Genomic DNA, 16,402 nt, shown 5'->3' on the forward strand with positions numbered 1-16,402 from the left:
TCCGCTACAACCCCAAAATATTTTTCCCTTTCAGTCTCACCAAGTTCAGACCCCATTAGTGGCAGCCCTAAGGTTATCCTCAGTGAAAGGCAGAAGAGATACTTGATACAAAAAAGCGTCAAAACTGCAGCACCGGGGCAGAACCCCGAGTTATATACCTTATCTGGGACCGTTATTTGCAGGGGTGGAATTCTAGCAGGAGCTCCTTTGCATATTAAGCCACACACCCCTTGATGTAGCCAATCCTCCTGGAGCTTACAAGGCTCTTTTTAGTAAGCTCTTGGAGGATTGGCTACATCGGGTGGGTGGCCTAATATGCAAAGGAGCTCCTGCTAGAATTCCACCCCTGGTTATTTGGCCTGCCAAAATTCAATGTAAAAGCCCGTGTTGCAGTTACAATTAGTTCTCATGGGACTGTCGGTTACAGACAGTAGGCAGTTACTCTGTCTCCACAAACAGATAAAGATGACCTTGAAAACCAAGCCATAACTCTGTTTGTGGGATGTAGTACATTCCTGTTTCAGTTACAAGGTAACGGACTAAACACAGCAAGCAAGCACAGCACAGCACAAGGTACACTAGATGAACATAGTAAAACGGCAAGGGCCCTTGACAATTAGCCTGTACCTGGAAGTCTAAAATCCCACCAGTCATACCCAAGCAATTCAAGTTAGACAAATCATGAGTTACCATCAAGGTGCAACATTTGTCTTCCTTTGCTTGGGCTATGGGCATCGTTTTGGCTCAAGTCCCAGAGAAAGAGAAGCACAGAACTGGAACTGCAGCTCCTAGACTGAGAGCCAGTTTGGTGTAGTGGTTAAGTGTGCGGACTCTTATCTGGGAGAACCGGGTTTGATTCCCCACTCCTCCACTTGCACCTGCTGGAATGGCCTTGGGTCAGCTGTAGCTCTGGCAGAGGTTGAAAGGGCAACTGCTGTGAGAGCCCTCTCCAGCCCCACCCACCTCACAGGGTGTCTGTTGTGGGGGAGGAAGGGAAAGGAGATTGTAAGCTGCTCTGAAACTCTTCGGAGTGGAGGGCGGGATATAAATCCAATATCTTCTTCTACCTCACAGGGTGTCTGTTGTGGGGGGGAGGAAAGGAAAGGAGATTGTGAGCCGCTCTGAAACTCTTCGGAGTGGAGGGCGGGATATAAATCCAATATCTTCATCTACCTCACAGGGTGTCTGTTGTGGGGGAGGAAGGTAAAGGAGATTGTGAGCCGCTCTGAGACTCTTTGGAGTGGAGGGCGGGATATAAATCCAATATCTTCTTCTACTTCTAGACTGGACACTGTGTGGTTTCGTGGTAGCTGTGCCAGGGTGGTGATGATGATATTGGATTTATATCCCGCCCGATACTCAGAGTCTCAGAGCGGTCACACTCTCCTCTACTTTCCCCACACACACACACAACAGTCGCCCTGTGAGGTCGGTGGGGCTGAGAGAGCTTTTACAGCAGCTGCCCTTTCAAGGACAACTCCTACAAGAGTTAGACTGACCCAAGGCCATTCCAGCAGCTGCAAGTGGAGTCCGCACACTTAACCACTGGGTGGGAGGCCTGGGTTCTAATCTCCACTTGGGAAAACTAACCTACCACACAGGATTGTTGTTGTGAGGATAAAACAGAGAAGAGAAGAATGTAAGCTCTTTAACCACCACACCACAGCTGACTCTCACCCACTTAATGATTTCTGGAACTTGTGCCACATAGTACTCAACGCATTCTCAAGCACACCACCTTTCTCTCTACAGTCACACCAGTTAGAAACCTGCTTTGTTTTTTTCCAAAAAGTTGTCAGTATGCTGGATTCTGAATACATCACTTCGTATGTTTTGACCACAGCAGCAAAGAAAAGGCACAGAAGAGGGGAGGAAAAACCCATGGGCTCACATCTGCCCATTTCGATACCTGCGCCTTTATCACACTGGGAGACAGAAGACGGAGAACATACCTCCGATTTTCACAGTAAAGTCTTCTGCAACCATACAGTTCCTTGCAGCCAGATCTCTGTGGACAAACTTGTTGGCATTCAGATAGGCCATGCCATCTGCAATCTCGCCCGCCATCTGGATCATCTTCTTCAGGGCCGGAAGGGTCTGTGCTGGGTTGTTCTGGAGGAGGAGACAGCAACAGGGGCGTGAGTAGAGAAAGCAGCACCCCCCCCCCCCCTCCGCACCTTGCCTGTTAAATCTTTAGCAGCTTCCTGTGCCAGTTTGTGTAATTCATTCAAGAACGTAAAAACAGCCCTGCTGGAACAGACCGCTGTCCATCTAGTCCAGCATCCTGTCTCACACAGTGGCCAGCCCGTTCCTCTGGAGGGCCAAAAATAAGTCACAAAGGAGAGCCCTGCTGGATCAGTCCAATAGTCCATCTAGTCCAGCATCCTGTCTCACACAGTGGCTAGCTCGTTCCTCTGGAGGGCCAAAAATAAGTCACAAAGGCTGAGGCCTTCATGAGAACATCAGGAGAGCCCTGCTGGATCAGTCCAATAGTCCATCTAGTCCAGCATCCTGTCTCACACAGTGGCTAGCTCGTTCCTCTGGAGGGCCAAAAATAAGTCACAAAGGCTGAGGCCTTCATGAGAACATCAGGAGAGCCCTGCTGGATCAGTCCAATAGTCCATCTAGTCCAGCATCCTGTCTCACACAGTGGCTAGCCCGTTCCTCTGGAGGGCCAAAAATAAGTCACAAAGGCTGAGGCCTTCATGAGAACATCAGGAGAGCCCTGCTGGATCAGTCCAATAGTCCATCTAGTCCAGCATCCTGTCTCACACAGTGGCTAGCCCGTTCCTCTGGAGGGCCAAAAATAAGTCACAAAGGCTGAGGCCTTCATGAGAACATCAGGAGAGCCCTGCTGGATCAGTCCAATAGTCCATCTAGTCCAGCATCCTGTCTCACACAGTGGCTAGCCCGTTCCTCTGGAGGGCCAAAAATAAGTCACAAAGGCTGAGGCCTTCATGAGAACATCAGGACAGCCCTGCTGGATCAGTCCAATAGTCCATCTAGTCCAGCATCCTGTCTCACACAGTGGCCAGCCCGTTCCTCTGGAGGGCCAACAACAGGACAGAGAGGCTAAGGCCTTCATGAGAACATCTGAGAATCCCGCTGGACTAGTCCATTAGTCCATCTAGCCCAGCATCCTGTCTCACACAGTGGCCAGCCCGTTCCTCTGGAGGGCCAAAAATAAGTCACAAAGGAGAGCCCTGCTGGATCAGTCCAATAGTCCATCTAGTCCAGCATCCTGTCTCACACAGTGGCTAGCCCGTTCCTCTGGAGGGCCAAAAATAAGTCACAAAGGCTGAGGCCTTCATGAGAACATCAGGACAGCCCTGCTGGATCAGTCCAATAGTCCATCTAGTCCAGCATCCTGTCTCACACAGTGGCCAGCCCGTTCCTCTGGAGGGCCAACAACAGGACAGAGAGGCTAAGGCCTTCATGAGAACATCTGAGAATCCCGCTGGACTAGTCCATTAGTCCATCTAGCCCAGCATCCTGTCTCACACAGTGGCCAGCCCGTTTCTCTGGAGGTCCAAAAATAAGTCACGAAGGCTGAGGCCTGCCCTTGATGTTGCCTCCTGGCCCTGGGATTCAGAGATGTCATGCCTCTAAATGTGGAGGTTCCCTCAGTCAATGTGGCTAGTAGCTGTTAATAGATCTCTCTCCTCCATTAATCAGTCTAATCCCCTTTTAAAGCTAAGTCCTCTGGCAGCTTATGCCACATTTTAATCACTCGCTGCGTAAAGAAGTATTTATTTTTGTCTGTCTTGAATCTACTGCCCATCGGTTTCATCTGATGCCCTTGATTTCTGGTATTTCAGGAGAGGGAGAAAAAGTTCCCTGTGTCAACTTTCTCCAGCCCGTGCAGAACTTCACAAACCTCTATACCTGATGGAAGTGTGGTGCTTCTAGCACACAAAAGCTTACATTCTGAATATAGCTGTTGGTTTTAAAGGCGCAACTTGACTCCTACTTTGTTCTATTGCTTCAGACCAACATGGCTGCCCGCTTGGATACATCTCCATACCTCCCTTTAGTTGACTCTTTTCTGAACTGAAAAGTCCCAGACTTTCCTGTGCACCGATGCCCTCATCATCTTGGCTGACCTCTTCTTTAACTGGGGCCACTGGGACAACCCACATGCAGGAGGACAGCCTACGAAGTGCTCTGCAAAAACCCTGAGCCAAGAAACCCGGCCTCTGTTTCCACACAAAAAAGGACTGAGTGATGCATGAGAAGGACAGAGCTGGGAGCACTTTCTTCCTTGTGTCCTCCGCTATGGCTATGCACTTCTCCCTCCAAAGGCTCACCTCTGGCTAGGCCTGATTTCTCTCTCATTCCAGGAAGAGAAAGGTCTTTGCTTGACAATCAAATTTTAATCTGCCTCTCTCACAACCGCCAGATGCTTCTGCCATGTGGCTGTAAATTATTTAGATCAGAAACTGTCCACCACGGAGCCAAGGGCCGGAGGGGGGGGGGGAGCAGGGTACAGAGGCACTGCTGGCTACCGTTTCAAAGCGCCTTCGCTTGCCGCAGCCTCCTGCCTTCGCCTATTGCATTTGGGCCTCGCAAGCGCATGTGGGTGGCTGCAACCGTTCCGCTGCCAGCAGGAACGTGAAAATGCCAGAGGAATGACTAAATATTAGTGTTTGTTGCAAAACACTCATTCATAATTCAGTTCCGAAACAAAGGAGCGGCACGGAGCATTTAATTCATGAGCAATTAAACATCTCTGCATGTGCATGTTCCAGATATGGGGCAGGGGGACAGAAGCTTCAACTCGAATTTTCAAAAAGTGACATGAAGGTAATTTGCAGAAATGTTCCAAATGAATTGTAAACACAACTGAGAAATTCAGGAGGAATGTTACACAGAAAATTGTAGTAACTGATTTTTGCCAACACTTACTGCACTTATTATTCAAGAACAGGCCCTGGAAGAAGGGCTACTGGACCCGAAACGATTTTGGACCCGTTCTCTATTCATCAGACTTTCATTAAATATAATCAATTTTGGACAATTTTGTTTTTGCACAGAAAGGGTTTTGGTGATTCAACTCGAATTTGAGCAGCAGCTAAATTAGCATTCAGATAGGCCATGCAGGGTTACTTTTGTAGGGAAAGCCCAGCAGGTACTCATTTGCATATTAGGCCACACCCCTGATCTCATCATTGTTTCACACAGGACCTTTTTGTAGAAAAAGTCCAGCAGGAACTCATTTGCATATTAGGCCACACCTCCTGGCACCAAGCTAACTAGAACTGCTTTCCTGTGCAAAAAAAAAAAAATGGTCACAAGGATAGGAAATGGAAGAAGTGGATGGGGGATGGGTTTCTTGCTATAAGGTTTGCAAAACACAGAACTGTTTTCTTTAATGTTAGAAGAGGAGAATAAAAGGAGAACACACCTTGAAATTAAAGGTGAACTGATATGGGTGAAGCTGCCTTATACAAAGGCAAACAACTGGTATAATCAAGATCTGTTTTGCATGCTCTAGCTGGCAGTGACTCTCCAGGGTCTCAGGGTGAGGTCTTAGCAATCATCCACTCTATGGTTCATTTTTAAACAGGAGATACCTAGGACTGAACCGGGGACCTTCTGCATGCAAAGCAGATGTTGTAGCATTGACCTACAGCCTCACTCTAAGCTTCTTGCTCTGTAAATACTAATAACTAAGTGTCTTGTCGTCAGTGTTCCCTTTAAGCTAAGTTAGTGTGAGCTAGTTTTTTAGCCTCACATATTTTTGTCTTAGCTCAGGAAAAATGGCCCCAGAGCAAGTTCAACAAGCCATTTAAGCCAAACAGCCAAGATGTTTTTCCTGAAGAACCTGGCAAACCACAAACTGGCCAAAATCTGTGACAAACTTTAGTTTGTGAGCTGGTTCGTGCGCATCCCTAGTGGTCTTTCATTCAGGTATGAATGAGGGCTTGCCCTGCTTAGTTTCCGAAATCTGACAAGGCTAATTTGGGCCATCCAGATTGGGGCTCTTTTCTTTACATGGCAGGTACCATTTTGGAATGCTCCTCTCACTACAGTCCGAAGCGGTACAGTCCACTGTGTCAAGAGTTCCTCTTGCCATGGTCTGGGGATGAGGCGGAAGGATTGCTTTTACCCCGTTTGTAACCTCTGAGGGTCCAGCTTTACTGCTATCTCTTTTCACACAAGGCATTCTTGTGTATGTACCGTACCATGTCTCTCTCCACCCCGAAGCTAGACGCTCAAGGTCATGTCATGTAGTTCTCAGGGACACTTACACCTTGCTTCAATAAAGGGAGAGGGTGTGGATGACATATTGTGTGGAGGGGGATGGGGGAGAGAGGTGATTGGTAGCTTTTGGTGCTTTTGTATTTGAACTACGTAACACAGAGGTTCCCAGCTCCTGGGCTGTGGACCGGTACCAGTCCTGTTAGCAACCAGGCTGCAGAGCGAGGCAGAGGCACCGCCCCGCCTCTTTTGCCTGCCCAGGTGCCAGGTGGACGAAAGAGGCAGCGCAGCCTCCCTCCAAAGAACTCCCTCTTTTAGTCGCCTGGGTCTCAAAGCAGGCAGAAGGGGCAGTGTGGAAGTGACCTTCACCTACCCCTCACATAAAGACCCCCATGAGGGGCAGGGACGGGGTGTGGGGGAAGCCTAACCCCCAGCACCCCCCACCCCCGCTGGTCCGTGGAAAAATTGTCTTCCAAAAAACTGGTACCTGGTGCCAAAAAGCTTGGGGGCCACTGATGTAACAGATGGACCCTGACTATACCTGTGTGGGCAAATCCCTTTAACATCAGTTTTAGCAAGACTCAGTCTGACTGTCATGTCTTGCTTATCAATAAACACCTTTGCTGAAACTCAGGTGTGTTGATTGGTGAAGAACTCGCAGTACTTGACACACTGGGGCACTTAGCAATTGCTGTACTAAAACTTCCCTCCAAAGGTCATCCTTTACGTGTCATCTGCACTCCCATTTCAACGAGGACTCCATTTTGCTGACGCCCTAACCAAGGGTGAACGATCGCTGCCAGCCATGGAGAATTGTCCTATAAAGATCTAAGAGACAGGGCTACGCGGGCGAAACTCACACAGCTTCAGCCACCACCTTTGCCAGGCAAGAATTGGTGCTCACCTCTGTGTCTGGTCGAAGAGACCGCAGATAACTCTTCAGATCTCCCCGGGTCATGAGTTCCATGATGACCAACGTGGGCTGTCCTTGAGAGACGACTCCGAGAAGTCGCACCTGTTGAGAGAAATGCTTGTTGATCATGTACCTTTTTACACACAAGATTTTAAGCTCTGGATATGCACTGTCTCAGATACCACTGTGCCCGTGGTTGGCAAAGCCAATGATATGATCGCCATCTTCAAGTACTTGAAGGGCTGTCATAGAGAGGATGGTGCAGAAGTGCTTTCCGTTGCCCCAGAAGGTCGGACCAAAACCAATGGGTTGAAATTAAATCGAGAGAGTCTCTGGCTCAAGATTAGGAAGAACTTCCTGATGTGTTAGAACAGCTCCTCAGTGGAACAGGCTTCCATGGGAGGTGGTGTGCTCTCCTTCCTTGGAAGTTTTTAAGCAGAGGCTAGACGGCCATCTGACAGCAATGCTGATTGCGGGAACTTAGGCAGATCATGAGGAGGAGGGCAGGAAGGGTTGCCTCAGTGCTTAGTTCTTGTGGCCCCTTCTTACACGCCCAGGGAAATGCTGATGGCCACTTGGGGGTCAGGCAGCTATTTTTCTCCTGGTCAGTTCAGCCAGGGATCCTGGAGCAGGGGTCACTGGGGTGTGTGTGTGGGGGGGGATATTTGTGAATTTCCTGCATTGTGCAGGTGGTTGGATGATGACCCTGGAGGTCCTTCCAACTCTATGATTCTATAGAGGGGGTGCACCGGCTGAAAAGGAAACCGCAACTTGTTCATTTACTGGGAAACAAATCCCGCTGAATTCTACTGGGTTAACGTCACATACATGGATGCAACAGTGTGAGCTCTACCTGCCCTGAATGCTCTTCCAAGACGAGCTTCAAGCTGGTTCAGAAACTTACCACATGGTGACAATTGAACTCCTTCATCACGGAGGCCTCGTTCAGAAACTCAATCCGTTCGCGCATGCTCGCCGACTCGTTGACAGTCTTAATGGCAACCCGGGTCTCCAGCTCATCTTTAACCACGCCCTTCGCGATTCCCTCATACACCATCCCGAAGGAGCCCTGCCCCAGCTCTCGGCACATGGTGATCTTCTCCCGGGGCACTTCCCACTCGTCCGGTACATAAACTGCAAGGAAATCGCAAAGGAACATTTCACACAAAGCTGCCTCATACAGCATCAGACCATCTGTCCGTAAGAGTCAGCACTGTCCACCGAACTGGCAGCAGCTCTCCGGGGTCTTCAGCAAGAGGTCTTTCACATCCCTTATTGCCTGCCCCTTTTAAAGAGAGATGAACTCGAATTTAACCTGAGACCTTCTGCGTGCAAAACAGATGATCTACCGCTGAGCCATGGCCTCTCCCTGAAGCTTCCAGCCGTAGCCTGAGAGCTATGAGCAAAGCCACAATACTGACAGGATCAATCGTTTCCTCCCCAGTCATGAAACAAAACAGAAGCCTAGCGGCACCTTAAAAGACTAACAACACTTATTGCAGCATGAGCTTTCGTGAGTCAGAAGTTACTTCTTCAGATGCTGAGAAGAATCCTTTTTCACACTGAGAAGGAAGGAGCTGGGGGCAGAGAGAGGCTTGGGGTGAATCCCTTAATAATTTTTCAGGTGTGATTCTCTGCAGGACAGACTGAAACAGATTAGGCTGTGACACACTGGGGATGATGAGAGGTTCTAGCCCAGGGGCGGCCAAACTTGCTTAATGTAAGAGCCTCATAGAATAAATGGCAGATGTCTGAGAGCGGCAAGACATCAGATGTTTGAGAGTTGTGAGACAAGGGAGGGAGGAAGGAAGGCAAATAGATGGAGAGAGAGGTGGAAAGAAAGCAACTTTAATGCATTCTCCAAGCTGCCAGCTGGCTTGGCGAAGTGATTTAGAGAGAGAAATGCCTTCACCAAGCTGGCTGATGGAGCAGCCGGGGCTTCAAGAGCCACACAATATGTGTGAAAGAGCCACAATTGGCTCCTGGGCCACAGTTTGGCCACCCCTGGTCTAGCCTCTCTCTCCCTAATGGGGAACAGAAAAACAACAAATGTAATTAAGAAGGATAAATGATGATTCATATCTTACAAAGGGAGCTTTTGAAAACTTATAACCCTGAACATATTTTGTTGGTCTTTAAGGTGCTACTGGACTCAGTTTGGTTCAGTTTTATTATGGTCAGTGCCCAGATCCAACTGACAAGAATTGAAGAAGAAGAATTGCAGATTTCTATCTCGCCCTTCTCTCTGAATCAGAGACTCAGAGCGGCTTACAATCTTTTATATCTTCTCCCCCCACAACAGACACCCTGTGAGGTGGGTGGGGCTGGAGAGGGCTCTCACAGCAGCTGCCCTTTCAAGGACAACCTCTGCCAGAGCTATGGCTGACCCAAGGCCATACTAGCAGGTGCAAGTGGAGGAGTGGGGAATCAAACCCGGTTCTCCCAGATGAGAGTCCGCACACTTAACCACTACACCAAACTGGACAATAACATTATCAGATACACAGGTATTTTAAGTTAAGCTCCATTTAAAACAGAAATAGAAAATTTAACCAAAATATAGATAAAATTGCATAGTAGAAAGTGAATAAAATATAAAATACATAAAATAACATCACAGATAACCATATTTAAAATTTGAACATGGAATCTAAAAATCAAGAACTATCTCATAGCCCTTGTGATCAGTGGACTCAAATCTTGCTCTTCTGAAGCCTAAGAAAATTGTCGCAACCCTACCATAAAACGCCAATAAACGATTTGTCATTATACCCCTCGTTTTTTAAATTACTCAACTGTGTTGTAAAACTGTCCCATTTCAGTATTCCCTTTTCCTCCCCTTTCTTTTTATCATCTGTATAAAGAGCTCTAATAAGATGTTATAAAACCTAAAATTGCCCCATTTTGCAGAATAAGATCCAGTCCTAAGGCCACATAGTAAAGTCTACGAAACTGTGTTTGGGATGGGGGCAAAGCGATTAGGAGCGAGGCCCCTGGAGGGCTCCTATCAGGACCCCATGCCGGCTTTTAAACTTTTGTGAGCCCCTCGGAAAGGTCACACATTCCAGGTGTCTGTAAAAAGTTGACGCTTATTCACTTTAGAGAAGAAGACTGCAGATTTATGCCCTTCTCTCTGAATCAGAGTCTCAGAGCAGCTTACAGTCTCCTATACCTTCTCCCCCCACAACAGACACCCTGTGAGGTGGGTGGGGCTGAGAGAGCTCTTCCAGAAGCTGCCCTTTCAAGGACAACCTCTGCCAGAGCTATGGCTGACCCAAGGCCATTCCAGCAGCTGCGAGTGGAGGAGTGGGGAATCAAACCTGGTTCTCCCAGATAAGGGTCTGTACACTTAACCACTACGCCAGACTGGCTCTCTGCAGCCTCTCTCCAACTTACGTGGCTCTTCCTCCAGCTGCATTCAAGACCAGCAGAACCTTAGAGGTGAACAAGATTATCCCAGAAGCTCTTTGAGAGCTTCTACCCCACGGAACTTGCAGAGACTGGCTCTGTTCCGAGAGCAGGGGGGCTGGGCTCGTTCGTTCACCGGCCAGTCCCATTTTATCCTAACAGCAACAGCCCTCCGTAGTATTTTATTTTATTTATTTATTTTAACCAATTTCTTTCCTGCTCCCATAGTCACAAGCAGGGGTCTAGGAGGGTTCCAACAATTCACGCATCATGTAAATATAATGCAATTTAATATCACGCAGAGCATTAAAAAAAATACTATAAAACCCAACATTTCCTAGCCTAACAATTACTAAGTAGGTTAGGCTGAGAGCATGGCTGACCCAAGGTCTAATGTGGTGGTGCGGGTGTCCAGTTGCAGGGCTTTTCCCCTGGGCAAACACAGTGGACCGGCGTTCCGGAACTTCTTTGTGGAAACAAAATGTGTTTCTCCTTCATTTCCCTCTTAAGAGTTCTGGCATGTCTTTTTCCAGGGTGGGGGAAGCCCTGCCCAGAACAATAAAGGGAAATAAGCTGCTGAAGGCACAGTTGATCCTTTTGGAATTAAGGGAAGGAAAAATGGAAAGGGGGCCTTTCTCCCGTTTCCCTTCATCTGCCATCTTCGGAGAAAAGGAACAGAGAGCGTCTCTACCCCTTCAAAGGGTTTCATGATCCCGATTTAATTTGTTAGAGATAGTTCACTCTGAAAAAAGAAACTGGAGTAACAAGCGCCAGGGCTTTTTTTGTAGCAGGAACTCCTTTGCGTATTAGGCCACACCTGATGTAGCCAATCCTCCAAGAGCTTACAGGGCTCTTAGTACAAGGCCTACTGTAAGCTCTTGGAGGATTGGCTACATCAGGGGGTGTGGCCTAATATGAAAAGGAGTTCTTGCTACAAAAAAGAAAGAAAAGAAAAGCCCAGACAAGCGCTAACTTTACAAGAACAAAAAGCTGCAGAAATGCTTCTTTCATTGTTTCCTTTCTATGTGGCTCAACTGCTGAAAGAGAAGTCCCATCTTTCCAGTGGGTCAAACAAAGCTGTGCCAAATGCCACAGCTGGTTCTGCCCAAACTACCACCACCCCTGTTCAAAGCCACTGCTGAGGATGTGTCAAACTTCAGGAGTCACTTACCATCTGAAGCACTGAAATATTCCGGGTTCACAGATGCATACAGCACTCCATTTCCCAGCCTGTCACTGTTCCTGTTAAAATACAAGGGGGTATTTCCTTACTTTAACACCCAGATCAAAACAAGAAAGAGAGAGAGAGAGAGAGCAGGCACAACACTTCAGGTCTATTTTAGCTTTCTCACTTGAACGTGTTTCACGACCTGCTTCAGAAAACACAAACACATGCCCCAACAGTGGCATCTGAAGGTGGAGGTGTGAAAAATCAGCTGTTTCCTTCCTGTATATCCAAATGACTCATTTCTTAAACTGATTAAATTACAGAACAGTAGCAGGGCAGCGACAAAAAGGGGGGAGGAAAATGAACTGGTTCCCCCCCAAAATGACTTCATCTTGCTTTGCCTTTGACCCCAACTGGCTTTTTGTTGCCTCAAGTTCTTTGAGGAACTAAACTGCGGAAGAATGGATGGACGCAGCGAAATTGCTGCTGACTGCATGGCCAATCTGTAGGACATTTATGACATTTCCACCGTTCAGATATCACACCCTGAAAACCAAGGAAGGGCTAAAAAACTAATATCAGAAAATACTGGTACTGGGGTGAATCCACCCTGAAAAAGGCTGCAGATTTATACCCCGCCCTTCTCTCTGAATCAGAGTGGCTCACAATCTCCTATATCTTCTTTCCCCACAACAGAGACCCTGCGAGGTGGGTGGGGCTGAGAGGGTTCTCACATCAACTGCCCTTTCAAGGACAACTCTTGGGAGAGCTATGGCTAACCCAAGGCCATGCCAGCAGGTGCAAATGGAGGAGTGGGGAATCAAATGTGGCCAAGTGCAAAGTAATGCACATTGGGGCCAAGAATCCCAGCTACAAATACAAGTTGATGGGGTGTGAACTGGCAGAAACTGACCAAGAGAGAGATTTTGGGGTCGTGGTAGGTAACTCACTGAAAATGTCAAGACAGTGTGCATTTGCAATAAAAAAGGCCAACGCCATGCTGGGAATTATTAGGAAGGGCATTGAGAACAAATCAACCAGTATCATAATGCCCCTGTATAAATTGATGGTGCGGTCTCATTTGGAATACTGTGTGCAATTCTGGTCACTGCACCTCAAAAAGGATATTATAGCATTGGAAAAAGGCCAGAAAAGGGCAACTAGAAGGATTAAAGGGTTGGAACACTTTCCCTATGAAGAAAGGTTAAAACGCTTAGGGCTCTTTAGCTTGGAGAAACGTCGACTGCGGGGTGACATGATAGAGGTTTACAAGATAATGCATGGGATGGAGAAAGTAGAGAAAGAAGTACTTTTCTCCCTTTCTCACAATACAAGAACTCGTGGGCATTCGATGAAATTGCTGAGCAGTCAGGTTAAAACAGATAAAAGGAAGTACTTCTTCACCCAAAGGGTGATTAACATGGGAATTCACTGCCACAGGAGGTGGTGGCGGCTACAAGCATAGACAGCTTCAAAAGGGGGTTAGATAAAAATATGGAGCAGAGGTCCATCAGTGGCTATTAGCCACAGTGTGTGTATATAATGTGTGTATATAATTTTTTTGGCCACCGCGTGACACAGAGTGTTGGACTGGATGGGCCATTGGCCTGATCCAACATGGCTTATCTTATGTTCTTATTTAAACCCGGTTCTCCCAAATAAGAGTTCGCGCACTTAACCACTACACCAAACTGGCTTTCTGCAGCCTGCAAGAGTTTCTCTCCAACTCACGTGGCTCTTCCTCTAGCTACATTCAAGACCAGCAGAACCTTAGAGGTAAACAAGATTATCTGGGCAGAAGGTGTTAACTCTTTGAGAGCTTCTACCCCATGGAACTTGCAGCGACAGCTAAACTGACTTCTTGATTACAGAAAAGACAATTACATTTATAGCTAACTGAAAACACCTTATGGATTTTTTTACATGAAATGGAAAAAAGGTTTACTGATGATTTATAATTCTGAAAAATAACAGGGCATGAAATGGATTAATAGATAAGAGAGAGGAAGGGCTTTTTTGTAGCAGGAACTCCTTTACATATTAGGCCACACCCCCCCAATGTAGCCAATCCTCCTAGAGCTTACAGGGCTTACTGTAAGCTCCAGGGAAGACTGGCTACATCAGGGGAGCATGGCCTAATATGCAAAGGAGTTCCTGCCAGAAAAAAAAAGCCCTGAACAGATGCTTTTTAAAAATGTTCCTATGTACAGAATGAACAGATAATTGAGTTGTACCAGTTGTAGATGAAAATCAATATATATTTTTTGTTGTTCTCTTTATGGCTTTTCTTAATTCTAAATCTTGTGTACTCTTTTTTTATGTAGTTTGTTTAAATCTTAATAAAAACTCATTGAGAGACAGTGTGTATTGCGTGTATACCCTGAAAACCTTGTTGGTCTTTCTGATGAAGGGGGCGTTCACCCTCAAAAGCTTATCTCCCCCCACTCCTCAAAATCTCTCAAGGTGCTCAAATCTGGCTTTTCTACTACGGACCAATTCAATTTCCTCCAGTGGATCCATTCCCAGAAACAGAAGTGGTTTCCTGCTCACTGACACCAGTTGTCAGCAGACACATCCACACACAGACGGACGGATATTGTGCTACTACTGGGATACTGGAATTGATGATGATGATGATGATGATATTGGATTTATATCCCTCCCTCCACTCCAAATCGCAGAGTAGTTCACAATATCTCCCTCCCCCACAACAGACACCCTTGTGATGTGGGTGGGGCTGAGAGGGCTCTCATGGCGGCTGCCCTTTCAAGGACAACCTCTGCCAGAGCTCTGGCTGACCCAAGGCCATTCCAGCAGGTGCAAGTGGAGGAGTGGGGAATCAAACCCGGTTCTCCCAGATAAGAGAGCTATGGCTGACCCAAGGCCATTCCAGCAGCTGCAAGTGGAGGAGTGGGGAATCAAACCCGGTTCTCCCAGATAAGAGAGCTATGGCTGACCCAAGGCCATTCCAGCAGGTGCAAGTGGAGGAGTGGGGAATCAAAGCCGGTTCTCCCAGATAAGAGAGCTATGGCTGACCCAAGGCCTTTCCAGCAGGTGCAAGTGGAGGAGTGGGGAATCAAACCCGGTTCTCCCAGAGAAGAGTCTGCACATTGACCCACCACACCAAACTGGTTCTCTTTATTTGTGAATTGACTGCAATTGGATTGGCCCATCCACAGGAAACCGCAGCTGCACGGGAGGGCTGTGGCACAAGGCACTGCAGTGTCCATCTGCACACATCTGCAGCCTACCCCACAAACACTCCTTTAATACACCACGGTTCTCAGAAGATGAATTGCGCAGCTTTGCTTTAGCATTTTAACTTGGGGGGAGAGGAATAGCCTCAAGCGCAAACTTGCCCAATTCAACCCCAAGAAAGTTCCATCACAGGCCAGCCCTCACCTCTTTTTGTTGCAGACGTAAAGCATTATCAGCACGCCCCCAATGACGAGCAGGACAGCAATGGGGAGGACGATGATGAGATGCAGGAAATTCCCATAGTCTGGGGCTGCAGCCGTTGAAATGAGAGAGACGAGAGAGCATCGTTATTATAGGGAGCCGCCAGTGTGCAGGTGCTGCGTTGCCAACCTTTAGGTGGGGCCTGGACACTTCTCAGAGTTACAGCAGATCTCCAGTCAATCAAGATCAGTTCCTCCAGAGGAAACGGCTGCTTTGGAGGGTGAATTTTATAGCACTGTACCCTGGCTAAGATCTCTCCCTAGGCTCCACCCCCCACCCACCCAAATCTCAAGGAACTTGAGTTGGCAACTCTAACAAGAAGGCAGATTTCTGCCTCAAGAACCATACCTTCTGAAACTGGAGTCAAAGGAAACAAAAAGAGGAGAGAGATGGGAAGCAACAGGGGAGAATATACATTTATACATGATATACAAACACACATGGTAGTTACCTACCCATCTATCCAGGAAGGAAGGAAGGCTTATTCCTACCAGCCAATCAGCATTCTCTCCAAACCATTAATTGCTTGGAAGCTCCATGGCTAAAAAGTGGGTAACTCAGCTTAAGTCTGTGTTGTTAGAAGAGCAGCTATCACAATGACTAGCCAGATGCTCCAGGGTCAGTCACAGACAGACCCAGTCACCTCCTGTGGGTCGTTAGCATCCGGTCACCACTGAGATCGCGACCAACCACAGGGGTTTTGTTCCACAGGGGATTACTCACTCGGCAACAACAGACCTTCCAATCTGCACAAAAATCCCGCTTCCAAGTCCCCCTCCCTCCAAGAAAAAAACCCAGTTTTTAGAAAATCCTTACGCTTGGGCTGGACGTAGAAAGAGATGGGTTCAGTCCAGGATCCATTCCCCGAAAGAGAAGTCGCTTGGACTCGAACGGAATAATTTCCAGGACTTAAATGCATCAGTTTGGCTCCCCCGTGCTTCTTATACTCCTGCCTGGAAATACATTCCCCTTTCTCCTGGGGAAGGAGGAGACAGTGTGAGAGAGAGAGAGAGGATTCCTATTGGCGTCTTGGGTATGCGGGGCATCGAAACTAAAATCATTCTATTTCTGCTGAGCTGTTTGCAGAGGGCGTAACACTACCCTGAACTTATGTCCACAAGCACAAGAGCTATGAGTGTGTTGATGGGTCCCCCACCCCCCACAACCGCATGGCGTGATCTGCCCAAAGCAAAGAGCTAGGCCTGGCTTTCCAGCCTCTCAGCGGAGCCAGAGGTGCTTCAGAAGAACCTGGG

At 47.6% G+C, this 16,402-nt stretch overlaps 1 protein-coding gene across 1 annotated transcript in view; it reads right to left on the reverse strand.

Moving 5' to 3' along the window:
- The window catches only part of IGF1R (insulin like growth factor 1 receptor), a 275,725-nt gene that overhangs the window by 21,793 nt on the left and 237,530 nt on the right, over positions 1-16,402 (reverse strand). Inside the window, exons 13-18 of the mRNA XM_060260047.1 lie at positions 15,966-16,125; positions 15,093-15,198; positions 11,694-11,764; positions 8,019-8,248; positions 7,106-7,216; positions 1,953-2,112 (exon numbers count right to left, since the gene is read on the reverse strand). Coding sequence (XP_060116030.1) covers positions 1,953-2,112; positions 7,106-7,216; positions 8,019-8,248; positions 11,694-11,764; positions 15,093-15,198; positions 15,966-16,125 — 838 coding nt within the window. The remainder of the gene's footprint in view (positions 1-1,952; positions 2,113-7,105; positions 7,217-8,018; positions 8,249-11,693; positions 11,765-15,092; positions 15,199-15,965; positions 16,126-16,402) is intronic.

This window comes from Heteronotia binoei, chromosome 19 (assembly GCF_032191835.1).
Source record: "Heteronotia binoei isolate CCM8104 ecotype False Entrance Well chromosome 19, APGP_CSIRO_Hbin_v1, whole genome shotgun sequence".
NCBI classification, from domain to species: Eukaryota; Metazoa; Chordata; class Lepidosauria; order Squamata; family Gekkonidae; genus Heteronotia; species Heteronotia binoei.